General features: G+C 44.1%; 1 protein-coding gene across 7 annotated transcripts in view; it reads right to left on the minus strand.

Annotated features, from left to right (window-relative positions):
* Nucleotides 1-7,595: 7,595 nt before the first annotated feature.
* Nucleotides 7,596-26,941, minus strand: part of lamc3 (laminin, gamma 3) — a 103,041-nt gene continuing 83,695 nt past the window's right edge. For 6 of the 7 annotated variants that reach the window (XM_058064273.1, XM_058064275.1, XM_058064274.1 and 3 more), the window contains 16 exons: nt 23,119-23,307; nt 22,081-22,326; nt 21,844-21,997; nt 21,632-21,774; nt 21,371-21,549; nt 18,804-18,984; nt 17,459-17,685; nt 15,913-15,989; nt 15,630-15,764; nt 13,373-13,556; nt 12,733-12,870; nt 12,289-12,391; nt 12,012-12,214; nt 11,295-11,435; nt 11,134-11,233; nt 7,596-8,506 (listed from right to left, as the gene is read on the minus strand). In XM_058064273.1, coding sequence (XP_057920256.1) covers nt 8,244-8,506; nt 11,134-11,233; nt 11,295-11,435; nt 12,012-12,214; nt 12,289-12,391; nt 12,733-12,870; nt 13,373-13,556; nt 15,630-15,764; nt 15,913-15,989; nt 17,459-17,685; nt 18,804-18,984; nt 21,371-21,549; nt 21,632-21,774; nt 21,844-21,997; nt 22,081-22,326; nt 23,119-23,307 — 2,663 coding nt within the window. In that variant the 3' untranslated portion in view covers nt 7,596-8,243. The remainder of the gene's footprint in view (nt 8,507-11,133; nt 11,234-11,294; nt 11,436-12,011; nt 12,215-12,288; nt 12,392-12,732; nt 12,871-13,372; nt 13,557-15,629; nt 15,765-15,912; nt 15,990-17,458; nt 17,686-18,803; nt 18,985-21,370; nt 21,550-21,631; nt 21,775-21,843; nt 21,998-22,080; nt 22,327-23,118; nt 23,308-26,941) is intronic. The other variant, XR_009121534.1, reaches the window with a different exon arrangement.

The following is a 26,941-nucleotide window of genomic DNA, read 5'->3' on the forward strand; positions in this document are numbered from 1 at the left end:
AAGCGACTCTGAGTTATGTCTAAGCTCATCCGGTGAACACTTTCAAAATAAAATCACAGAATGTTTCACCTTCACAATATAACTTTGAGCAGTGATGCAGGAACGTGAAAAACAGTGGAATGTAGTCAATTGTGCTCTAGTACTAAATAAACAAGGTTAAAAAGGGCCATGTCAGGCTTTGGAAAAGGCCCTGTGGCAGAATAGATGGTCTGTTGGATTTCTATTTTGAAATGAGATCTTCCTGTCATGAAAACAATGCCCCGAGTCTGCCATCGTGTGGTTTTTCGACGAAACTACAACATGAAGAAAACTCAATGACTAGGTATGGATGTGAGTGTGAATGGTTGTTTGTCTATATGTGCCCTGTGATTGGCTGGCGACCAGTCCAGGGTGTACCCCGCCTCTCGCGACCCTGATGAGGATAAGCGGTAGAAAATGAATGAGGTCCTGTCGGGACCCCTGAATGTGTGGTGGGTTTTGTCCACCTCCCGGACCACAAAATAAAAAAGAAAAAGGAAATGTTACTATCTTTCTTAATGGACAATTTGAGCAATGTCATTCACAAATGAAGCACTAGTTGCAGTACGTATTTTGCCCACAAGATGCCGCTCGCGCACCAAGTAAAAAACAGCACTGACAAGTCAACGTTTTCCAAGCGTGACAGTGGAGATCAATCCACCCACCCATCCACCCCTAGAAGAAAAATAAACTTTTCTGTTGACTTTAAAGGAAAAAAAACATTACTGTGTCATGAAAGATTCTGCTTGTGTATAATTGAGTCAGCCTGACCTGATATGTTGTGTATATGGCCTTACCACAACAGAAACAAACACATTTTAGACATGATCTAGTCCTTTTTTAAAGCTAGTTAACCAGTCCACCATGGCAAGTTTGCTCACATACAACTTGACAGCACGCTCAAAGGTCGTTGACCCCACTTTAGCGTAATAGCCGGAAAGTCCCGACTGCGTCGTTTTGTTCTCCAGGCCGGAGAATTTAAAGATGCCCTGGGAGCTTACGTCTACATCTTTCACATTCATTAATTCACGTGGTTGTGCAGCTCGGCTGTAAATAACTTATGACCCCGGCAGACCGCGTAATCTGGCTGAGACTTTCGAGTTATCAAACGCTGACCTCGCCGCACTTTTGTGGCGTTTACTTTTTTTGTGTGTTTTGACCCGAGTTTGCAAAAGTACTGACTTGTCTTTGAATGTTGTTTATGTAAGGAGAGTCCTACAAGTGCATGTGTGTATTTTTGTAAAGGACAATGCTTTACCGGGAACAGGGGCACAACTGATTGTGCCCTCGGAATCCTGCCTAGCAACAAATGACCATCCAATGTGCCCAATCAAATTTGTGACAGTGAAATATTAACATGCTGTATATGAGACAATATTTCTACATGTGTGTGCTGCCTCTCCCTGTCCTTTCTCTACTGTTTTAGGCAGTGGAGCCCTGTACACCTGGTTGCCAAGGAAACAGCAGACGCCAATGTTCTTATACGGATCAGGGGGCAAAAATGATTGTGCCCTGAGAATTCTGCCCGGCAACAAGTGGCTCACCTTGTCACATGACAAGAAAAGGAAATCGCAAAAAAATTGTGGTGATAATTTAGGTTAGAACTTTTGGCAGTTTTAAAATATCTTTTTTTGTGCCGCTTCTCCCTGTCCTTTCTGGACTGTTTGAGGCAAGAAAACCTCGGCTTGACTGGCGAATGGCATATTTTGAAGATTTTGAATCAAAACATTCCCTATTTGAGGCAGCAAAGCTCTGTGCACCTGGTTGCCAAGGAAACAGCAGACGACAATGTTCTTATTCGGATCAGGGGCACAAATGATTGTGCCCTTTTAATTTTGCGAAGTAACAGTGACTGTCCGATCAAGGCACATGATCGGGAAACATGAGCCTTTGGCAATTAATTAATTAATTAAATGTAAACCTTCGTAATGGTTCTGATTTTTTTGTGCCGCTTCTCCCTGTCCTTTCTGGACTGTTTGAGTCAGTGCCCAGAAAATCTTGGTATGACTGGTAAATGACAATGCTCTTAATGGGATCAGCACCCTTTGAATTCCGCCTAGCAACAAGTGAGTGTACAATCATGTGACTTGACCAACTTCTTACTGTAATTGACTGTAATTTACAGTGAATGTTGTGGATTGAAAGTACAAAGCTTGCTGGTTCCAGCAGAGATTCCTTTTCCCCGACTTCAAAAAGTGAAAGTATGTAAGAAAGTACGGCATCAAAGTTTTTTAAGGTCACACAGGAAGAGAAGGACCCGGCTTCAAATGAGTTTGAGGCGCACTGCGTTGCGGGTGATAATAAGTCGGAACCACAGGGCTGAAAATGAGGCTGGAGGTGAACTGGGTCGGGGGTCAAAGGGTAATTGCATCCTTGGAGGGTGTGGGAAAAGTCCCCCAGGTGGGAGTCATCAGGTGGGATGAATAGCTGCGGGGAACAGAGGCGGGAAAAGTTAGACCTGGGAGTGAGTCTGATGAAAGTGAACTGTGAGCGGAAAATACCGTTTAGATTAGACTCGACTTTTATGCTTCTTAAATGTCCACTGCAACTGTGTGTGTGTGTGTGTGTGAGAGAGAGAGAGAGAGAGAGAAAGAAAGAGAGAGACCACCAATGTAAAATAGAGCAGTGGGGCAATTTCAAGCATTTGAATTATGACCTAAATGGACCTCAGTGTTCAGGCCTGTGAGCCAGACGGCGTTCCACAGGGAAGTGTCCTGGATCCCTTTCTGTTGTCACAGTCTACAATGCAGATAACCCATTTTAAATTTCAATAGTATTCCATCCATCCATTTTCTATGCCACTTATCCTCCTCACAAGGGGTATGCTGGAGCCTACCCCAGCTGACTTTGGGCGAGAGTTGATGTACACCCTGGACTGGTCGTCAATTGTATTCCCTTGTAAAATAATAAAAGGTTAAATAAAGGTGAATATATGTAATGAAGGTAAACAATAAGGTAAATTTACTATTTGATAGTAAATATCAAAGGTGAATATGGGTAATAATGCTGGCTGAAGGTAAATAAGGTAATAAAGGTAAATAATGGCAAATACAGATATGTATAAATGAATATAAGTGATAATACAAAATAAAAGTAAATAAAGGGGAATATATGGAATAAAGGTAATCAAGATAAAGGTGAATATATTTAAATAAAGGTACATTTGAATATGGACAGTAATGTTAAATAAAGGCACTGAAGGTAAATAATGGTGAGCTGAATATAGATCTAAAGATAAGGTAAATACGAGTGAGTACAGGTAATAAGGTAAGGTAAATATACAGTAAGTGGAATGCAAGTGTGAAGATGGTGCCTTTAAGGACAGAATGACAGAAAGCGGTTGAGCTTATTTTCCTGGAAAGTGACTTATTGAGGCTGCACAAACTCCCCAGGGAGGAAGACAGACACTAATAAACCTGAGATTACATACATTTCTCTCATCTGTCTACGTGAAACGCTACATCTGCCAGTCTTTCTGTTATGACTCACTTAGATCACAGACGCCACACGCCAGGCATGATGGTGGTATTTGATGCAAGGGTGGGTGGGGGCCTGACGTTAGCACTCTGGAGTTGTGTTTCATCGCACGCTGGGCTCGTTGGGCCGTTGATGGACGCTCCTTTCGTTTACATTTGTGAGCCACTTCCATCACGGCCGCCTGCCTCTACTTATCCAAGATGGAGGAGAGCGTGGAAGTCATGACGGCCGTGGACAAACGCCTGCCATGACTCAGCATGCATTACAGCTCAAAGCCAGCCCCGCCCACCCCGTGTTTAATGACCTGCTGATGTCAGGAGGTTTTTGCGAGGTGTCAACATTCATTTTGGAGTCGCTCGCATCCACTTTTGACGTCTAGGGGAATTATCAGACTCAACGTTAACACAGTCTCTCCTAACGTATGGCCGCTATTAACATATCTCCTGTATAGTCAGCACTGCTGCCTAGCAACAAGGGGCCATAACAACCATGTCACATGACCCGGAAACATTCATTCATTTTCTACCACTTATCCTCATGATGGTCGCGGGGGTGCTGGAGCCTATCCCAGCTGTCTTGGGGCAAAACACGGGCTCCACCCTGGACTGGTGGCCAGCCAATCACAGGGCACATATAGACAAACAACCATTCACACTCACATTCATACCTATGGACAATTTGGAGTGGCCAATTAACCTAGCATGTTTTTGGAATGTGGGAGGAAACCGGAGTACCCGGAGAAAACCCACGCATGCACGGGGAGAACATGCAAACTCCACACAGAGATGGCCGAGGGTGGAATTGAACTCGGGTCTCCTAGCTTGAGTTCTGCGTGCTAATGCTTACGCTGAAAGCTGACTGGCTCCAGTAGAGATGAGTTACGCAGAGGGGGTTTTCGTCATTTTTCTCAAGCCGCTACACCTACGCTGAAGTCTCCCAAGGAGATGGGCCTCACAAAAATAAATAAAACTAAAACTAAAAATATACATATAAGCAGCGACCCGCATCTTTTGATTTTAGAAAGTTTGGACACCCCTCCTCTAGAATATTTCTTATTGTGGCCCTGAATCATACTAATTCTAATATTTGGGTTATGATGTTTACACTTTTTTAGTTGTCCCTCCAAAGCTCCACACGGGGGCAGCATCGAGTCACAGAAACAATGTGACATGTTGGCCTGCTGTGCGCCTTTTGCTCATATTTGTGTTTGTTGCATTACAAAGACACTAAAACAAATACCGCAGACTTCCTTTGAGTGGATTGGCCGAACGCTACAAAGCTTCCTGATGCAACTTTGGGAGGGAAAAAAAGGTTGAATGAAACCAACGATATCCACTCTTCACTTCCAAGGTGGGAATGGTTGGAAAGTAAATTGCATTCTGAAACAATCAACTCTGTCGAGAACTGAGCGGAGAGACGCAAAGACCGGACTAGACTAAGTCTCTTGACTGATTGGCTGGAAAAGTTGGAATTAAGTGAAAACAGCGATAAGGAAAACCTTATCGGCGTCATCCTCCATCCAATGGTTGTATCTTTGACAGCCTGATAGAAATGAATGATTGTGTTCCTCGTGTTGTTTTCTGACAGCAACCCTGGAAATCACATCACGTCAGCCGCTCCCAAATACCTACTCTTTATTTTGCGTCAACATCATCTGTTACGTCTCCGTTGCTGCCGGCGAGAACTCATCTTTATCTCCTTGACAAGAGGCCCCACATGGGAAATATCTGTGTGTGTTCTCCATGGCGACGTGTGTGATAAATGCAATGCAATGCTGACTCAATCAGGTTATACACACACACACACACGTTAATACCTTTATTCCCGCCAGCTGGATGCTTGACACGGTTAGCTTACACACACAAACATGCACACAACAACTATACGCCATATTGAACCAACTTAACTAACTAGCCATGTAGTCAAACAACCAATCACAGTACAGTAAGTGTGGACATTAGCGGTGTCTTAGCATCGTCAACTATTTGATGATTCCATTCAGAGTCTGATTCCACTCGTGGTGTGTCGGACATGAACGAACGTGTCAAAAGAACTAGTTCTTTTTTGTGAACGGAATGAACGAGATCATTCATTCATTCATTCATTTTCTACCGCTTTTCCTCACAAGGGTCGTGGGGGGTGCTGGAGCCTATCCCAGCTGTCTTCGGGCCAGAGGCGGGGTATGAACGAGGTCACCGCCCCTAAAATACTCGTTCAGTCCGTTCAATTGCAAATGCTTTTTTTTTTTTGATTGGTTGGAGAGTCAGTTCATCGTTCCTTTTGAAGGGCGGGACTATCTGCGGGCTTGCCTGTCTTATCCCATCGCCTCGCCTCGCTCTGTGGGTGGGTGGGGTTAGCTGACTGAAAGACCGAGACCGAGAGATTGACCTTGTTCATCCCATTCACAAAAAATAACTAGTTATTTTGACCAGTTCGTTCATGACCGACACACCACTAGTCATCACGTGACTAGTCATCACATGAGTGAACGGACTGACTCGACACGGCTGACTGAGTCTATGCGCAGGGGGACATCACAGGCTAACGACCAATTGACCGACATGAACGGATCTTTTGACTGAATGAACCGGAATGATCCAGTTCACCGAAATGAACGGTTTAGCCCACCATGAGATTGGACTATCAATCTCCAATCATATGAAAATGTCATGTGATCAAGATTGTACCATTCTGACGACACGGGGGCACAGCTGGGGCCGAGCATACATTTTTACATACAATATATCATTTTTGTTATAAATGATGGTAAACACCTAATGGGAATCGGCGAGGGGCTGAATGGAGGCAGTCACAAATTTAGGAATGGACTTCCCAGACTTATTGTGGATGATGGGAAAAAATTCCCCCAAAAGTGCTGTCCTTTAGACTCGATTTGTATTTTAGTTCATTTAAATAATTTTTATGCTTGAAAATATGTATCTTTTGGTCTAATAACGGGGCGTAATCAAGCAGGAAACATCAATGTGGGAGACAGCCATGTTGGGAGTGTCGACTGTTCAGCTAAAAGCTGAAATACTTGTTTTCTTCCTTTCACGTTTGTTAGTATTATGAGAAGCAAAGCAGCTGACAGCAGGCGCTACAAATGACAATATATGCGGACACGTGTATTTGCATATGCTTACACCATTTCAAAGAGCACCCTCTGTGTGTTTGTTTATTTATTTTTTGAACCCGTCATCTCTGACATGTTTGGAATTGGTCTGACAGTTATCTTTACCTGCGTGATGAGCCTGTTTAATCGGCGCCGCGCAGTCTGAGCCTGCTCGCCGCACAGCAACAAAAGATGACAGCTTCTTGCGTTTTCTTTTCTTTTTTTTTCATAGACACAAACCCAGTTGGAAATGTGTTTTTGGGCCATAAATGTCTGATCTTTGAAAAGATTGGCGCTATTTTGTCAGAATGGAGGTGACGCACGGTAAGGTGTATATAACTCATTCATTCATTTTCTACCGCTTTTTCCTCACGAGGGTCGCGGAGGGTGCTGGAGCCTATCCCAGCTGTCTTCGGGCGAGAGGCGGGGTACACCCTGGACTGGTGGCCAGCCAATCACAGGGCACATATAGACAAACAACCATTCACACTCACATTCATACCTATGGACAATTTGGAGTCGCCAATTAACCTAGCATGTTTTTGGAATGTGGGAGGAAACCGGAGTACCCGGAGAAAACCCACGCATGCACGGGGAGAACATGCAAACTCCACACAGAGATGGCCGAGGGTGGAATTGAACACTGGTCTCCTGTGAGGTCTGTGCGCTAACCACTAGACCGCTGTGCCGCCCGTGTATATAACTGTTTTTTTTAAATAAAAACGTGTGCAATGTCCAAGCTAATTGGAGCGGGTATTGGGTAAATATCTGGCACTGGGGGAGCTGTGGTTCACTGAGGGGAAAGATGAATTCATGTACTATGACAGTGAAATGTGGCTATACTTTTGAGTAGTCAGTGTACAGCTTGTATAGTAGTATAGATGTACTATCCAGTGAAAATACGCCAACACAGTTGTTATTGTGTAAATATCTAACAATGCAATTGACTAGAAACATAATGTCAGAAAAGCTGCATTTTATTGAGGGTAAAACAACTTAATAGGGCACCGTTCGGACATGTTAAGTAAGACGAAGTCTAAACCCGGACTACTGTGTTGAAATACCTTGCTGGGAAGCGAGGGCTGTACTCTCCTGAGTTCGACGTTTTGGATCCAGGGTGCTTGAGCTCGCTGGGTAGCACTCAACCGCAGTCAAGGTATAACCCGCGGCCCTCGCAAGCATTTAACGCTGCTGGAGAGGAAAAGACTGGATGGAAAATGTCACAGCAGGTCTGTGGAAGTATGTGCAGTGACGGGGGGAGTCAACATTTTGGCTGCTGAGCATCATAAAGTGTGACAGCAATGAAGAAGCGCGTTGTAGTCCCGCTGAGGTCCACAGCGCTAATTGTCAATTAAAGTCTGTTGATGAAAAGCAGCCGGAGTGGAAAGGAGACATCCAAATTAGCCTGACACTGGAAGACAAAAAACAACATTTATTATAATTCCAATCCTTGACAATGGACTCTGTGGTTCCGAGTGACCCGTCGGCACCGATATGAAATCAAAGCTGTGATTGCGAACGTTCCGAAAAGGGAACAAGACATGAAGCTAAAACGAGGTGTACCTGCGGGCAAGGAGGAGACAAATATGGCAGGATGGGAATGATTTTCGGAAGCGGGGTCTGTTATGTCCAGGAGTTAGCCTCGCCCCGCCACGCCGGCCTGAGGGCAAGACTGAGGCAAGTTTACGGAAATGTCCCGGAGACTGTCTCTCTCCTCTCTGATCTCCTGCAAGTCCTGCTCCAGCAGAGACAGTCGGCTTTGTTGCTCCTCGGCCGCTGATCGCAGCTTGTGGATCTTGGCGCCCAGCACGGGGCTCTCCACGCTGCCGCGGAGCATGCTCAAGCGGCGCGCAGTCTCGTTCAGGATGAGCTCGAAGCGCTCCAGCGGCACGCCCTCGTCTGGTCGACACAGGAAGGACATTCTTATGACTCTAAAACGGGGGTGGCCAAACGTCTACCAGCGAGGGCCACGTCGTGAAAAATGAAAGGATGCAACTTTGCCATGTTTTGAAAAATGCTAAATTTTAACCAGCCTAATTTTCCAAAAATGACAACTATATTTTGTTTTGACTTGAATTACTTTTTACTTTTAATATTCCAAGGTTATTCTTGTCAAATTGCAATTTTTTTTAGAATATTTTTTTTTCTTTTAATATTTTCACTTTATTTTTGTAAAATTACAGCTGTTTTTTATCCCATTTCCCCTTTTTTTTGTAAAATTAAAACTTAAAAAAAAAATCATATTTTTCCATAATATTTGTAATTTTTAATTTACTTTTTCCTGTTAGGCTACAACTTTTCGGTCTTAATATTTTGACTTTGTACTTGCAAACTCACAAAAGATTTTTCAGTTTTTGCTGGAAATGGAAAATTTTCACCAGCCTAATTTTCCAAAAATGACTATATATTTTATTTTTTAAATGACTATAAAACTAGCGGCACGGTGGTCTAGGGCAGTGATTTTCAACCACTGTGCCGCGGCACACTAGTGTACCTTGAGAAACCGTCAGGTGTGCCGTGAGGAATTATCCAATATCACTTTTTATAATTAACATTTATTAATCATCATTTGCAAATATTATGTCAATAGCCATTATGTCAATAGTATACATGGACCCAAATATTCCAATTCACTTTGGTTTATTTGCTCAAACGGAAAGAATTGAACAGGGATGGAATATTCCTTTAACCAATCCGATTGAGGGATCTTGTATCCGCTCAAACGGAAAGTTGTCAGGGTGCGTTCTTCTTCGTGTTTTTCTTCTTCTGTTGTTTATTGGCGGTTGGCAAGCAGCTTTCGTGTGCATTAGCGCCATCTGTGAAACAGAATCTGAACCCATCTATACGCCATTCACAAGTGCAGTTTTATTAAAAAAGAAAATATATATCTATATAAAACATGTCCTGAGTTTAATTATAAAATATTAGCAAGATTGAATTTGATCTTTTCCTGTTTAAATTAACCCCGGGTGCGTTCTTTCAGCGCATGCTCAGATATGACGTAACACGCAGATCCAGACGTTCTTCACTTTTAAAAATGGAGGCCAGCAATCGGCACTGGACTAAGCAAAGTTTGTTTTTGATTCAAACTAAATTTAAATTTCAAGACTGGACAGACGAAAAACTGGCAATACGGAGTTATTCCAACAAGTGAAAGAAAAACTTGGGGAAGTCGGTATCACGTGATGTTGATGTTTACGTTTTACTGGGCATGCCCTATTGACTATTCTGTTGGATTTTCACGGCGCATGTAGACAAGAGATTGGAATATTCCTTTCTATGGATACCATTGTTTCCTGAAAGGTCATTCGGAAAGAGAAAAACTGGTCATGTAAAAACGTGGCTACTGTGGAGTGTCTGTGGTGTAAAGACTGGCAGAGCAATGTAATATTGGTCTGTGTGGCAACACCTACCTTGTTCCTCCCATAGACTTAATGATGCACGTGTGAGGTCGTGGTGACATTTTGTAACATTTTTGGTTAGTGGTGTGCCACAAGATTTTTCCAATGTAAAAAATGTGCCGTGGCTCAAAAAAGGTTGAAAAACACTGGTCTAGGGGTTAGCGCGCAGACCTCACAGCTAGGAGACCAGGGTTCAATCCCACCCTCGGGCATCTCTGTGTGGAGTTCGCATGTTCTCCCCGTGCATGCGTGGGTTTTCTCCGGGTACTCCGGTTTCCTCCCACATTCCAAAAACATGCTAGGTTAATTGGCCACTCCAAATTGTCCATAGGGGTGAATGTGAGTGTGAATGGTTGTTTGTCTATATGTGCCCTGTGATTGGCTGGCGACCAGTCCAGGGTGTACCCCGCCTTACGCCCGAAGACAGCTGGGATAGGCTCCAGCACCCCCCGCGACCCTCGTGAGGAAAAAGCGGTAGAAAATGAATGAATGACTATAAAACTATATTTAGTTTTGTTTCTCACAACAAAATGACTTTATGCTTATAATATTCCAAGGTTATTCTTGTCAAAATGCTATTTCTTTTAGAATATTTTCTTTTTCTTTTAATATTTTGACTTTATTTTTGTAAAATTACAGCTGCTTTTATCCCATTTCCCTTTTTCCTGTAAAATAAAAACTTTTTAAAAAATCAGATTTTTCCATAATATTTTTAAACTTTCTTCTGATTACAATGTTGTCATACTAAAATATCTCCAAATATGATATTCTCTGAACATTTTTTTACTTTTTCCTGTTAGGCTACAACTTTTTCGTCTTAATATTTTGACTTTATTCTTGCAAAATCACAAAAAAGATTTTTCAGTTTTTGCTGTCGCTTTTTAAAATAAATTATCAATTATCAATCATCTTTTCATACATTTTCTTCTTGTAATTATGACTTTATTTCCATAATATTTTGACTTTATTTCTCTAATATTGTAGTTTCCCCAACATAATTGTCCCCCAAATTACAGCCATGATGAGTTTGTTTCATATAAAATATAACACATTTTTTCTTAAATATTTCAAATCTTGTTTTCTTGTTAAATCGTATTTTTAGCTAGCACATAAATCCCATTTTACCCATTTTGCTGATGAGCTGGGTCAGTGTCACAGAGTAGGCCTCCAGCTGCTGCTTTGCCGCCTCCATGTCCTCCCTCGCGCCGACCAGAGGGGGCGCCGTCTAGACGTAAGAAGAAGGTGACACAGGAAGAACAAAAACGAAGATGCAGACGTAGCGCTACCTCTGTGGGCATCAGCGAGTGCGCCGTCTCGGTTAGCGTGGCCTGCTCGGCCAGACGCTGGACAGCGACTTGAAGGTGGGAGCTGAGATGGGTGCAGGCCGTCCTCGCGTGTTTGGCCTGCGTCAGAGCGCCTTTGGATTCCTGGACACGCAAGAACAAATGTGGACAGTTGGGGTGAGAATCAAACCATTGATTGGTTCCAGAAGAAAAAATGTAACGTAAGCTACAGTTTAGGTTGCTTCCTCGTGGATGATTTCTATTTTCTATCTCATCCCCTGGGAGTGAAATCAACCAAATTGGAGGTCAAACGGCCCCCACAACACACCAGGGTATAAAATGTGCAAATTGCACCACTAAGCATCTTTAATTGATGCTGATGTGGTGTGGTATGGAAAGCATATGGTTGCTTATTCACGCCATATAGCAACAATCCACGTTTCAGCCAATTATACTGCTTATATTTGTGTGTAAAATGAATAGTTTGTCATTGAATTATTTAGCATTCATTATTTTTCTACTGCACTGTGAAAACAGATGTTATTTTAAATATTAAAAGGTCATGTTTCATGGGTTTGGAGTAGATGTGTGTATAATTCAGGTTAGAGTGTCACATGATCCCAAGTGAGGAATGTAATCTAGGATGCGACAGTGAAGATTATTTTTTTTATTTTGGTTTTTTTTGTAGGACAAAACTGCAAGTTTCTTTGCAGACTTTACCTCGGCCACGGTGTTTGCGGTGCCTTCAGCTTCCCTTGAGGCGTTCCGAGCCAGGCTGGAGTTTTCCAGCGCAGGTTCTAGTAAGGTTTCTACCTCAGAGATCCTCCTGGTGACCGCAGCTAGAACTTTATCCTGCAGGGGCCTCTCCTTCTTCATGGCGGCTTTGGTTTGGGCCTGTCGATGCGGCCACTCTCGAGCCATGGCTGATGAGAGATTCATTCATTAGGAGCTCTTTGTGAAGAGGTATCACTCCCAACGACAAATCAAAGCCACTCACTGCCAAGATCCCTGTGCAGGCTGACTGCTTCCGACTCCACCTCCTTCCCGGCCACAACCGAGGCCAAGGCCAGAACTTTTGCAGCGTTGGTGCGAGCCTGCAGCTGGAGGAAGAAACACAAACGCACAAAGAAATGAGCAGTCTGAGTTTGGATTGGTTAGCACACAGGCCTCACAGCTAGGAGACCTGAGTTCGATGCCACCCTCGGGTATCTCTGTGTGGAATGCGTGGGTTTTCTCCGGGTACTCCGGTTTCCTCCCACATTCCAAAAACATGCTAGGTTAATTGGCGACTCCAAATTGTCCATAGGTATGAATGTGAGTGTGAATGGTTGTTTGTCTATATGTGCCCTGTGATTGGCTGGCCACCCCGCCTCTCGCCCCAAGACAGCTGGGATAGGCTCCAGCAAAATGAATGAGTTTGAAACATCATAATGTTGTTCACCTCTGCAACGTCGCTCGCAGCCTCCTGCTTCTTTTGGACCGACGCCACAAGAGGGAGGGTGAGGTTTCTAATCTTGCTGATGGCAGCGTCTTTGGACTGAAGGTGCTGATCCAGTTCTTGGGTTTTATGGAAAAGGGACTAAAAAGTAGAAAAACGACACTTTAACACGTTTCATCCAAGCAGGCTTCCTCAAATTTCATGCGAGGTTGAATTGAATTGTGAAAAAGTGGTTGAGATACAGGAGAGCAAGACCTTTGGGAGTCAACGGCAGTCGTTTGGGCGGAACCAAAGTCGTTATCATTCCATTCAGTGGGAAGAATGGTCATGGTCATTTCCCAGATCAACCAAATCAACATTCCGGTCTACTTCACACCTGAAGTATTCCACAGCTAAGTGGAATAGCAACAAGTCGTTGGCCGGTAGAAGTCTTACTCCACTGTATGTCAACGACTGTCGTTGAGTCAAATGAGAGTTTGGTGCATCATAAAGAATCATGAACAGGCTCCAGGCGTACATATTACTGTTATTTAAAAGTCACTCTTGCATCACCATTGGCAAAAATATAAAGACAGCATTAAGATGGGCAAAAATAAAGATGAAATAATAACCACCAAGTCTAAGTCTACCAAGGCTACCTGACCTGTGTTGTGTCAAGTCCCCCTGCTGGGCCGGCGAGGGTGGTCTCCAGCTCACGTAAGGATGATGCGATGTTACTCAGAGCCAGATCCAAGCCGGCGGCGTCATCCTGCAGAGACGCGTGTCGGACCACGCTCTCGCCGGCTCGGGCGGTCAGATTGTCCCTCTGCTGCTGCATGTTCGTTATCCTGGAGGTGAGATGTATTATTTATGTCGCCTTTCGTGTTGCTGCAGTGTATCGGAAGGCGTCGGGGGCTGGTTTCACATGAAATATGGGCAAGAAAGATGGGAGCAAGGCGTATGACTCAAAGTGTGACTTGAGTTTAAAGTACACTAAGAGGACACAATATTAGGTACATTTTATAATGCAGGGGCGTCACACGTGGGCCATCTCATGGTATTATTTCACATTTGATTGGTATCATTTTCATTTTCTATTGCTTTTATGAAAGAAGTCAAGGTGATATTGTGGGTGTCAAAAGTGCAGCCCGCTGTACATTGCAATTATTGGGGGAAAAGTTATAGAATATTACGAGAATGAGTTCAAAATATTATGGAAATAAAGTCAAAATGCAAAAGTCAAAAGTTAAAATAGCTGGAAAATGTCAAAAATCAGTTTATTAAACGTTTATTAAACTATTATGAGGAAAAAATTTTGAGCATTAGAGTTAAAATATAATTTTTCTTTTCAAATTATTATGATAAACAAAACTGTAATATTTGGAAAATTAGGAAATTAGGTTGGGATAAAATACTATAATATATAATACATATAATTCTAATATTATGAAAATATAATCAAAAATATTTTGAATTTACAAAAATTATGTAAGAGGGAAAGTTAAAATTTGAATTTATTAAATTGAAATAGGGCTTTATAACAAAAAAAACAATTGTAAGTTAAAAAATATACATATGCAAAAGAAGAGTGTCTTTTTGACTTAATATAAATATATTTAAAAGTATAAATAAATATGTTAAAAATAAAAAAAAGATTAAAAAAGTAAATTCATTCATTCATGTTCTACTGCTTTTCCTCACGAGGGTCGCGGGGGGTGCTGGAGCCTATCCCAGCTGTCTTGGGGCGAGAGGTGGGGTACACCCTGGACTGGTCGCCAGCCAATCACAGGGCACATATAGACAAACAACCATTCACACTCACATTCATATCTATGGACAATTTGGAGTGGCCAATTAACGGAGAAAACCCACGCATGCACGGGGAGAACATGCAAACTCCACACAGAGATGGCCGAGGTTGGAATTGAACCCTGGTCTCCTAGCTGTGAGGTCTGCGCGCTAACCACTCGACCGCCGTGCCGCCTATGAAGTAAATATGTTTAAAAAAATAAAATGTCACTATATGTAAAATTGTTTGTAAAAATAATAAAAGTATAGTCATAAAAGTAATACAAATATAACTGAACAGTCTTTGATGTGCATTATTTCTAAGCACATCAAATGATCTGGGTCTCGAGTTTGATGCCTGTGATGTAATGCGAGCCAGCGGACTTCCTGGTAAGTAAATACAGCATACACCAAGGAGTTGCGACTATACGCCGTGCGTGGTGGTCTCCGCCTTCAAGACGCCAACCAACGTGATGCAATGACTTGCGCTAGCCTCTCCTCTGAGGGCCTTTTCCATCATTCCTGTTATCAGGGATTATCCCGCCGGCAATCACACGCTCGCCCAGGCAGCCGGCTAAATAAATACATTTTTTTCAAAAAGCAATAAGCTTACAGTGGAGGGGAGGTGCCCCCTGTGGCTCAACATCTCCGTCCCTCCTAAAGAGTCAACAGCGTGCTTTAATAGCCTGCTAGCTAGCGAGCTCAGGACACCTTGACACGTAATACCGCCAGGGAAAGTGGACTTTAATGGACGACAATAATCCACAAAAGTCCTGCCGCTTGGAGTTGTTGTTGTTTTTTTTGTTTTATTTGTAAGTCAAAGTATGCTTTTGTGTGACTGGGATGCAAAAAATAAAAAAAATCAAGGGGTGGAAACAGGAAGTTGGATGAAAAAAGCATAGAACTTGATGAATCCATTTCCATAGTAATTGCATGTGAATTCTGAAATGTAGTGGGAACTACATTCTTTGACATCTTTTATGTGCGCTGCTGCCTCCTTATTGTCAGAGCACACACTGCCGATTGCACAAATACCACACTTTCCCCCCCGCTTTTTGTTAGCAGTTAAGCATAAGACTTTACGGGCTGCTGTTTATGTTTGGACTGAGCTTTGTCTTTGTTTTGGGGCTCACCGCTGAGTTAGCTCCTGGGTGTAGTCCTCGGTGGAGTCGTCCTGCAAGAGGTCCATCAGCAAATTGAAGGTGCGCTTGGAGGCGGCGAGCGCCCTGCCGGCCACGGCCTGGATGTGCTCTGCACTTTGTCTGTGACTGCAAACCCAGAAAAAAAGGAAGAGGAGCAGGAGGACACGTGTGCAAGTCATCCAGGAGTGAGAGATTGAAGACAGCTTCTCTAACGCTTGGACATAGCAGGCCCCGGCGGCGAAGGGCATCCATGTTCTACCATGGACTCGTTTACCGTTTCTGCAGGACTTGAGACTCATTGACCATCATGTTCCATTTGTTAGGTCCCGGCACAGCCTGGAACGGGATGACCTGGGAAAAAGATGGCAAATACAGTGTACAGCTGCAAATGTAGGATAATTAGCGAGCTTCGGGCTTGTAAGCTATGTTTTCATTTGTGTTTCTGTGCTACTTTTTTGGCTAACTTCAGGGATCAAGTGTTTCCCAAAGATGTATCGCCATCCAGAAAAGCAGTCACGGATCTGCGGGGAAAAAAGGTGACCTGCAGCGCTTTTACACAGCTCACCTTATGAACTTGTTCTCTTGGATATTCATGGGGAAGCCGAATGGGGAAGAGTTGTGTTTGCTGTCTTTACTCTTGAATTGAATTAAAGATCATGCAAATGAAAACAAATCAAAGATTTCTGACATTCCCTACTCGCACTACAAGCTGTCAACCACGTCCGGAATGATGGGAACTGTCGCCTTAACGCATTCCAGGAGCATTTTCCTTTCCCTTCCTGCTGACTTTACCACTCCGAGGAGGAGGCAGAGGAAGAGGCCGCTTGACTGGATGGGGAATAAAAAGATATTGGTTTGCTTTGCGGGGGATTTAGTGGCCCTATAAGGTAGAGCGCCGCCATGACTAGTAAACGACACAGCCTCCATTACAGGAAAGCAATCTTCTTCCATACCATAGGAGCACTACTGGAAAGAGTTCTGCACTCATTCAAAAGTTTAGCACTATTTTGGCACTTTTCCCCACCACTTAAGCATAATTACACAATTCCGTGCTGATGCTACTTGCTTCAGTTACGACTGCTGATGATCACTTGCAAGACAAGTTAATGCAGTCAGCGAGAAGTAATAATGAAGTTGAACATGATGGGAGGCGGGCTGAACCAAACAAGAGATAAAGAGTGCAGGAATGATAATGCATCACTTTGTAAACAAACTGACAAGCTGGAAGAGAAAATGGATGCTTTAAAGAAGCAAAACGAGGTGCGGGAATTGATGATTTGGAGCAGTCTAAGCATCCAAGCAACGTGTTTGTGCTTAAACGTGCTGCTGTAAATGTGTTCTGTTGCTGGGGGTTCTGACTGGGGGTTCAGAGTTGAGTGCCCGTAAGTAGAGTAGAGTCGAGTAGCCCGTGTTACGGATCTTTGTGTCTGAGATCGTTCAAACCTGTCATAAAAGCCTCTTGTTCCCGCGATCCAGGTCTGGTGCTTGTGTGTCTCACTCAACATTACTGTCACACTGCTGACACCTTGCGAGTGTAAAATACTACACAATATCTTTGACCATGGGTGGGCAAACTACAGCCCGGGGGCCACATGCGGCTCACCAAGCTTTTGAATCCGGCCCAAAACTGTAAAAAAAAAAAAAAAAAGGACCCCCGGACAATTTTGATAACTGAAGGCGGCCCATGAATCAAAATATTTGCCCACATTTGACAGTAAAATGTGCTTAAATTAAAAAAAATAAATTTGTGAACATATTTGTGAACGTGGCGAGGGACTACTGTATATGACGATATACATGGGTGTATTTGATATACCCACCATGGCGTCCAGGTGGAGCGTAGCCTGTTCCAGCTGCTTCTGTGACGCCCTGATGACAAGCACCAGGGCCGCCAGCGTTGCGCACACCCCTGCGCTCTCCTCCTCCTCCTCCTTCGTGGCGCTGATGCTGCAGTTCAAAGCGTCTGTCAGCTGTCGCAGCTGGGCGACGAGCGCGCCCGTCGATGCCTCCAGCGAGGAAAAGTGTTTCATGAAGGCCTCGCGAGCCTCTGAAAAAGAGCGCCGAAGCAAAGCAGACCTTGATGACGGATGAAAAACGATAAAGTCACTCTTGGGATTTTTTTCCCTTCTTCTTCTTGTTTGCTGTTGGAAATTTGCCTGGGCTGTGGTCATGTGAATATATGAATGTCAATGACATAGGGCGGTGTAATCCATTCAACACTGAGAGTGTGACCATCAGGATACTGTTCAATATTCATTCAGACAGCATGTGAAAGAACGGGAGTGGATAGCGTGCCTGAGCAAGGATGAGGATGCTGGACACGCCGCTATCAGGATGGCAAGCGTAATCACAGTAAACCAGGGATTAGACATGGACCGCCTGTTGTGCAAATGGGGATTAGGTTGGTCACATGGTGCCTTGTAGTAGACTATGTCCCCGTTTGGCCTGCATGGGCACTTGAGCCTGGAAGAGCCCCGCCGAATCAAAAGGATAGGATGTATCCGTATTGGTCAGACTGTTCCATGTCTTATTCCGTATCCCTCATCACTTTGGCTGAGAACAGGATAACGTGACGACACACTGATCATAAATCTGGTTTTAATTGACTGATATTCCAGCCAGGGCCACATATCGAAAATTTTTTGCACTTTTCTAAAGATATGCTGTGAAGTTATATATATATATTTCAAGAAAAAACTGCATCTCGGCTGTCATAGAGGTGAAAAAACTCACTCTTTGGTTCAGCATTTTTGCTGTTTGTTTATTTTTCAAATATCTCAGCTTTCTTCATAATAAATATTTGTCAATTTTCTTCTGAAAAGATGACTTTATTCCCATATTATGACTTTTAAAACTTTTTCATTTAATATTTAAACTGCATGCCACTGAAATAATATGTTTTTTCCCCTGTCATAAAATTGCGAGTTTTTATTAGATTTATCTATTTATGATTTGTTAGAATACTCCCAAGTTGTGGTTTGTTCTTGTCAATTTTCCTCTGGCAATTATGACTTCATTCCCATAATATTACAACTTTAAATAAATGCTTTATTTTGTTTGTTTCTCAAAATATTACATTTTTTTTCTTCTCTGGAGGTCAAAGTGTGGAAGTGTCTTGAGGTGAAAATGGCGCAGGTTATTGTGCAGGTTCCTGCCGGGTGTTACCTTGGAAGGCCAGGAATTCCTCCAGAGCGTTGGGCAGCGCCTCATCCCCCTGGCGCTCTCCTTCGTGAATCCCATCTGCTCGATACCTTAGCGGGGGGCGCTGCTTCCCAAATCTTCCTCGGCAATCAAAGTGAGCGAGGAGTTTCTCCAAATCCTGCACGCGCATCTTTAGCTTTTCTGCCTGAGGGGGGGAGGGATAAAAAACAGTAAAAGTACAAGGACTGGGTGGGAGAAAAATGTGCTTATTTATACGAAGGAAGGAAATGAGCTCTAACAGGAGGTAACATGGAAATGTAGTATTCCAACACAAGCAATGAATAAATGAATACCAAGAGCGAGATAAGCGCAGCTTCATATCTAACAAAGAAGGAATTTGTGCTGATATCAGGCCAAGCTCGCAAAAGACCATTTGTTGATCTTGGCAGTACATGTTTTTTTTTCCTCCCCCCCAATGGCAGGAATGCTTGTCATCGCCGACTTTGCTCGGAATCAAGCAACTGGGTTAACGAGCACACTTTGTCAGTGCACCCACGTACGGCGGGAAGCTGCACGGTGGCGTTCGTTATTCTGCCCCATTCTTTATTTGGCGAGTCCTTCCTTTTCCCTTTCAACATCCTACTTGATCAATGATCACACATCTCCGTCTTTTTCAACATTCCTCCCCGTCTGCTCGTTAGTCCGTGGAAGCCGTAGATAGCAAAGTGGAGGTGGCGGCGGAGGGCCCGAGTGATTGCGGTGTTTGTAGCAGACGAGGTCGGGGAAGCAGGCTGAATGGCTAACATGGTGGGAATCACCGCGGGGGAGGCCGGGACGCCATCCCAGCTCGGACACTCCGGCCAAGAGACGGAGACAGAAGGTGTCAGCGGGGACTCGATGAGTCTTGAAAGGAACATGCGGGCGTGAAGCACCTGGACCTTTAGGTGGACGGGAGGATGAAAGGAAGGGGATGAGATGAGGCGTAGCAGGAGATCATTAGGGCAAACGTCTCTCGGCGTTGACTTCCTGTCAACGCACACAAAGCGGACATTTGTCCTCCCTGAGATGCTGTCCTTTTTCGGATCGGCTTGACTCAATTCACATCTTTCTCTGCAGCTCTCCTACAGACATGCTTCTGTCAATGACAGCAATAATAATAGTATGAATCATAATAATAATAGTGCTAATTACCCCCACCACCTTAGTGAATAGGCATAGAAAATGGATGGACGGATAATGGATATGTACACAATAGTAATATTTAAGAGGCGGAAGAATAATAAAACTAATATAGAGGACTAAACAAAGATTGTTCCATTGATGGCTGCACGTCGGTAAAGTGGTTAGCATGCAGGCCTCACAGCTAGGAGACCCAAGTTCGATCCCACTCTCGGCCATCTCTGTGTGGCATGTTTAGGTACTCCGGTTTCCTCCCCCATTCCAAAAACATGCTAGGTTAATTGGCCACTCCAAATTGTCCATAGGTATGAATGTGAGTGTGAATGGTTGTTTGTCTATATGTGCCCTGGGATTGGCTGGCCACCAGTCCAGGGTGGACCCCGCCTCCCCCAAGACAGCTGGGATAGGCTCCAGCACCCCCGCGACCCTCGTGAGGATAAGCGGTAGAAAATAAAATGAATGAATGAATGCTCCATTGATTTAATATGGCCCATGCTGGATTGATATTAGCGTGTTTAATCCATTAAAATGTCAATACTATCACCCCCCCCCCCCCCCACACACACACACACAGTGGAAAAGGGTTGGCTGCTAAACCATCAAGTGCAACATGTATTTACTATTTAACGATTGTTTTCTCCAATATTCTGCTTACTTCTCACCTAATTGTTTACCCGTGTGTTGCTTTAGGTGTTCAGTCACTGTCAACACAGCGATATCAGCTACAGGCCGCTTTAAAGTAGATGTAAATAGACAGACTAGTCCTAAAAATGAAGTATAGGCACTAAATGAGGATGGGCATCGTAAATCCAGCATTACTTTCCTGTACCGGAGAGTAGACGTTCCTGCTCTTTTGCAGCCCGTCTTAGATGAAGAAGCATTACCGTGTGGCCTGGTAATGAAGAGTTTACAGGATAAATCTGGCAAAATCAAGTCAACAATAACATAAAGCATCGGGTGGTTCCGCCTCATCCAATGTGCCAATTTAAGTCTCTCTTCAAGACGTTGTTGATTGAATCTTTGTCTCTTATTTTCTGCTGGAGTGACATTTATTGCAATTGCAGGTCATTTCAAACTGCAACACTTTGTGCAAAAGCCAAATAGAGAGTCATAAATTGAAGAATCGCGACAGATTGAAAAAGACACCCACTAGCGATGCTAGTGTCGAGTGCACTGGAAAAAAACAAAAGAAGGAAGGATGAAAAACTGAATGCAAGGTCAAAAAGGCCTATTTTTGCTCCTTTTTTGGGCCTGTGGTACATTGCAAAAATGTTTAGTGCAGACCCTAAACCAGGGCAAGGACCACCTGGTTTCTTAGGGTTAGGGTTAGTGTGCTCCTCAGTGGAAGTCAAGCAAGTGTGAACTTCTTTTTACACTTGAGTGAGAGAAGGCAAATGGGCGACAACACTGACCTGTTCTTGCACCAGTCCGTAGCAAAGTGGGCACGCCTCACACTGGTGGGTGTCCCTGTTGTGGAAATAGTTGAGCTCACATTTGTCACACTTGTAGCCCGTGAAGCCGGGCCGACAGGGACAGGTCCCGTTGGCGTGGCACTGCATGGCGGCGGCGCCCATGGGGTCACAGTTACAGGCTGGACGAGATGGCGTGAAGATGAACACAGAGCGTGAGCAAGGCGTCAGGATGAAGGAGCATTTACGGTTGCAGGCTGGTACCTCGGCATCCTCGTGACGAGAATCCAAAGAAGCCCACTCGGCATGAGTCACACGATCTCCCCTCCACGCCGGCGCGGCACAAGCATTGGCCTGTGATTGGGTGGCAGGCGGAGGAGGAGGAGCCAACGGGGTTACACGCGCACCTGGAGAAAGCAGGGCTACGTTTTAAAGGAGAACAAGCCACCAACGGGGGGGAGGGGTTGCCTTGTTACCTCTCGCAGCCTACGGCGGGTCGGAGGTTAAAAAAGCCATCCTCACAGTGGCTGCAATTCCGCCCGGTCACATGACTGAGGCAGTTGCAATTTCCTGTCTGAGGGTGGCACTCGTGCGCAGGCCCGGAGGTTCCGGCGGGGTCGCAGCTGCACGCTGAGAGACAACATATAGAACCAATATGGCCGCCAATTGGCTAAATATGTCACCCTTTCGAAAGGGAACATTACAGTACTCACCTTTGCACTTCTGTCCGACTGTTTCACTACGAGCGTTGCCATAGTAGCCCCGGCGACAAAGATGGCAGTGCTCGCCTTCCGTATGTCCCATGCACTTCAGGCAGCGCCCTGTCAGGTGGTCGCACACCCCCACCGCGTTTGGGTCTACGTTGCCGCTGCAGTCACATTTGGTGCAAGTCCGTGCCGCTCCTGACTGGCCCAGCGGGTCGCCGTAGAAACCGTCGTCGCACATTTGACACCGCGTGCCTGCAACGCGAGCAATGTCATTTAGCTTATTTATCAGGTATTCAGGTGTAAAACTAACAACATGAAATTAAAAGAGCAAGATGATTACGTCGCTGTTTGGTATGCTAGGTAAAAGTCAGTGTGCTAGCATAAATTAACTTGAGCTTGTGCACCAACAAATAGGAACATTAGCACTCAAGAAGGTCACCACAACTTAGCTTTACGCATTTTTACACATTCCCACATCCTATTTGCATTTGAGACCAAATATGAGGTGAAAGAAAAAAGGTCAAAATACAGTATTGTAGTCCAAAAATCCTCTATAATTAGGCCCTTAAAAGCACCGCAGTTCTCCTCTCACATAGAGGATCTTGGACAAGCAGCAGAGCTCCGCTTTAATTAGGAATCAACTACAAAAATGTTATACCGAGATCCTCTACATGAGAGGAGAACTCAGTGGTTTTAGGAATCTGTTGCAAAAACATTTGTCCAAGATAGTCAAGGAGCGTCCTGCTGTTTTTGAGGACCATCTGCAAAAACGCTAGTCCATTTGCTCTATATGACAGAAGCTGTTTCCTAATTATAGAGGATCTTTGATGATTTGACTCATAAAATGAGTGTATTCTCCTGTTTTTTAGATTCAACAGGAGAGCTCTGCTGTGTTTAGGAATCAGCTGGAAAAACGTTGATGCCAGGACCAAGTTGGGCCATGCTTGTATGATGCTCAGGAACTCTTGCGTGAAAGCGGCATAATGTGGGGCCACAACAGCAGTTGAAAGCAATGAGGTGAGTACCCCCCCCCCCCCCCATCACCTGTCTGTCCTGCAGGGCAGTTGGTGCAGACCACCTGTGCCGTCTCAGTCACCAGAACGCAGCTGCTGCGGCCGGGGCAAGGGCAAGGCTGGCAATCACCTGGGGTGCCGGTCAGAGCGTTGCCGTAGTAACCATCCAGGCAACGCTCGCAGCTCGTCCCGGTGGTGAAGTCTGAGCACTCGCAAATGCCTGCGACATGGACAAAGACACAGAGACAGAATTAGTGTTGAGCTTTTTTTTTTTCCCCCAAGAAGCACAAACAGCGAGGCTGCAGTTCCTTCCATCACCAGCAGAGATCGCTGTGTCTCTGACCCGTACTGTAAAATGAGGCAAACACCTGCCCCCCACCCCAAGACCAGGCCAATCTGCTAGGAAAACAGTCTCTGCAGCCCGACGCGGCCGAGGGAAAGACAAGTGAACTCACCGCGGCTATAATTGCTTTTGGGACATGTATAAGAGCCAAATGCAGCCTGAAAGACCTTCAAGAAGCCAGCGAGGCAATTCCCTCACCGAGCGGTGCGGAGATTACCATTTCTGTGAAGTCCAACAAAACTGAAGGTTCACAAGCTGCTCGGAAGAAAAAAAAAACAAACAAACAACAAAAACACCTCATGGCTTCCTTAAATCCCTGGGAATAATTTGTTTTGGTGCAACATTTGTTTCATAAACACCAAGCAAATCCCTGATTAATGACATCCCCCCTCTTCTTATGCAGAAATGGGAAAACCAGGAAAAAAACCAAGAGTGGGTGATGCATCTTAATAAATCATCGAGTTTTACATGGTGAAGAGCCGCAAACAAAGGGACGGTATAGCCCGTAAAGCAACATGCAGGGGAAGCCAAATTAAGAGGAGAGATGTCTCACAGTCATCTTAATCTTGCATTTGCACAGACGCCGCTTGTGATTCTGCATTATTTATTCAACAATGCAATATTAAACAGTGTATAGATTTTTTTAGCATCATTCAGATGGTGCTGTGCTAACAGCGGCCCTCGGTCCCGACCACATGAGCTCCATGTGTTTTCAGTTCTGTGAATTCTAAAGATATAAAAACAGATAAAAAAAGAGGCAGCTAAGAATGCACGTAATGGGACCCAACTAGTCCAACAATAATGTGACCGGCATATTAACCAAGCTACAACGGCATTGCGCTCAAGAACTACTTTACCGGAGTAGTGACACCTCGCCGCACCACACCGGCTCACTAGTGAGTAGCGTCACCAATCCCTCGCTCACAATACCTCAGGCCACTAGCGAAAACTGAGGCTACATATTAGAGTTGCGACCACTGCTGCTGTATTTTGGTTTCTGATTTTGGAATACTTAACCTTTCTATCTTGTTGAGTTATTAACTGCCAGGAAGGAGGCTCAGCTAATGCTTAAAAATGACCAAAAATAGCGACCAAATACTGTAGCCTACTAGCAAGTTTTCACAGAATGAGAGTCGAGCTAAACTGTCACATCAAAGTCCAGCACGACTTACTGGCTAAAACCCGTCACATAAATGCACATTGTCTTAAGGGGAACGCCACGAAAACATCCCATGACTTAGCAAATGAGAGCTCCAACACAATAGAGTGTAAAGTGCCAAGTGTAAACAAAAGTTACAATACGGACACAGTTGATTAATGTACCTGGGAGTTTAGTCTCTTCACATTCCAAATAATTGAAGCTGACTTTGTAGCATAAGTCCTGTATGTCGTTCTATGGTTATCGCCATATTTAATCTCCATACAGCAGCTTGGCTTCCTAGTTGTGAGTCAGGAATAAGGTTGGCGTATTGTTATTCCTGAATAGACTCTAATGCTAATGGGGGGGGGGGTCAGGTTGCCATGCCAAGAAGAAAGATGCTACTATTATTATTACAAGCTAGTGTATCAGCCATGCTGCTAAAAGATACTAGCGCTGGTCTGTGTGTGTGTGTGCACATGTGTGTGTCGCCTCCCAGCACCGAGGAAGCCTGCGGTTATGTGGCCATGTGACCTCCAGACCAGGGGTCAAACATAATGGGCGACAAATGCTGACGAAGTGTACACGTTTGGCTGCGGGGAGGTGAATAATACATGCCTTTCCGTGGGAATATATCTTCTAAAAAACGGCCCCAGGGCCCCATCTAAAGATGTGAAATGTAATTGACTTTTTTAAGCACTGTTGGAAAAGCAAACGCATGGCGGCAAAAGTCTCTTTTGCTAAACAACAAAAAACATGGCCAGGAGCGAAAGACGCCAAGTCAGTAGATGAAATACACATCTTAATACAGTGGAAATGCTCCAATGAACACACAGTCAAAGATCCTGTGCGTGACAGGAGAGCTCTGCTGTTTATTTTTAGCACCTACAGCAAAAACACCAGTTTTAAGAAACTACTGCAAAAACACTAGTCTGAGATTCTCCGGAAGACGAGGAAGCTCTGCTGTTTTGAAGAACTTACTGGAAAAAAAAAAAAAAAACTGAGTCAAAGATCCTCAATACGACAGAAGCCCTCTACTGGCTTTAAAAGCCTAGTGCAGATATGCTAGTCAAAGATTCTCTGGAACAGACGTGTGCTCTATTGTTTTTACAACAGGATCACTCTGCTGTTTTCTGTGTTTTGTTATCTTTTTTCTGGAATATTTCAGCCTTATGCGATGACAGTGACATATTTTTCCTCTAAAATTTTTGATTTTATTCTTGGAAAATTACAGATTTTTGTTTTTTTAAATTTTCTAGTGAAATTATACACACTATGAACACCCCTCGCCTTCTGACTTCCTTCTTTCCTCCATCATCTACGGTACGTGGATGTTATGGTATGACGGACACGATACCAAGCCATACGCCGTCCTCCCCCACCAGGAGGCAGTTTATCCTGTTATCGTAACCCAAGAACGGCCCACGTGTTTTAGGAGTGAGACTTTAAATTTGGCAAAGCAGTGACACCGCCGCCGCCGTGTCGATCCCCAATGAGCCGTGATCACTTTAATGGCAGCGGAAATGTGCTGACTTTACTGAGTGTGAAGATGACTGAGTGGGATATGAGGCGGCGCTAGGACCATTTTCATTCCCAAGCAGTTTTTTTTTTCGGTCTTCATTTGATGCCCAAATTAATTTCAAGACTGATCCTCATGGATGGATGCAAATGAACGGGGATGAGCTCACATTGCATTCCTGAAGAAAGGACTTTGTTTTCCTGCTGGATAAAATATCTGAAGGTAAAGTCCTATTTCTGCCCAAACTGGCTGTCTGGGACTCGTCCCACCGCTTCGTCTCTCTGGCAGACTCATTAAAAAAGATACTTGTGGAGCGGCCTCCATCGACCCAGGCCTATCTGACCCCTCTCTAGTTTCTAGAAAGCTTAGACCACTTAGACGGGCTTGGATTTCCAGGCTGCAAACCATAATGAGGTTGTCGCTGGTTTTTGCACTGCAGATCCCTCGCCAGCTCGTACGGGCAAGGAACGAGCCATGCATGAAAGACGGTCACAGCAATTATACTGCAATCTTTTCAGAACACTTAAATGTAGTATTAAAAATACCAAATAATTTATTATATAACTCAAGAGTATTATTATTTAATAACAATAGTTTGACATTAAATTTTCCATCCATCCATACATTTTTTATGCCGCTTATCCTCACTCGGGTCGCGGGTGTGCTGGAGCCTATCCCAGTTGTCTTTGCCAATCACATTAAATTTCAAATTAATATATTTTTAAAAACCATTATTTAAATATTAAAAACCAAATAATTTAAGTAGTGTTTACTAATATAATAATACTTGAGTGTTATTAAAAATAACAATAGTTTCAAATTTAAAAAATACAAAATATTTTCAATATTATTTA

Source organism: Doryrhamphus excisus, chromosome 2 (genome assembly GCF_030265055.1).
Source record: "Doryrhamphus excisus isolate RoL2022-K1 chromosome 2, RoL_Dexc_1.0, whole genome shotgun sequence".
NCBI classification, from domain to species: domain Eukaryota; kingdom Metazoa; phylum Chordata; class Actinopteri; order Syngnathiformes; family Syngnathidae; genus Doryrhamphus; species Doryrhamphus excisus.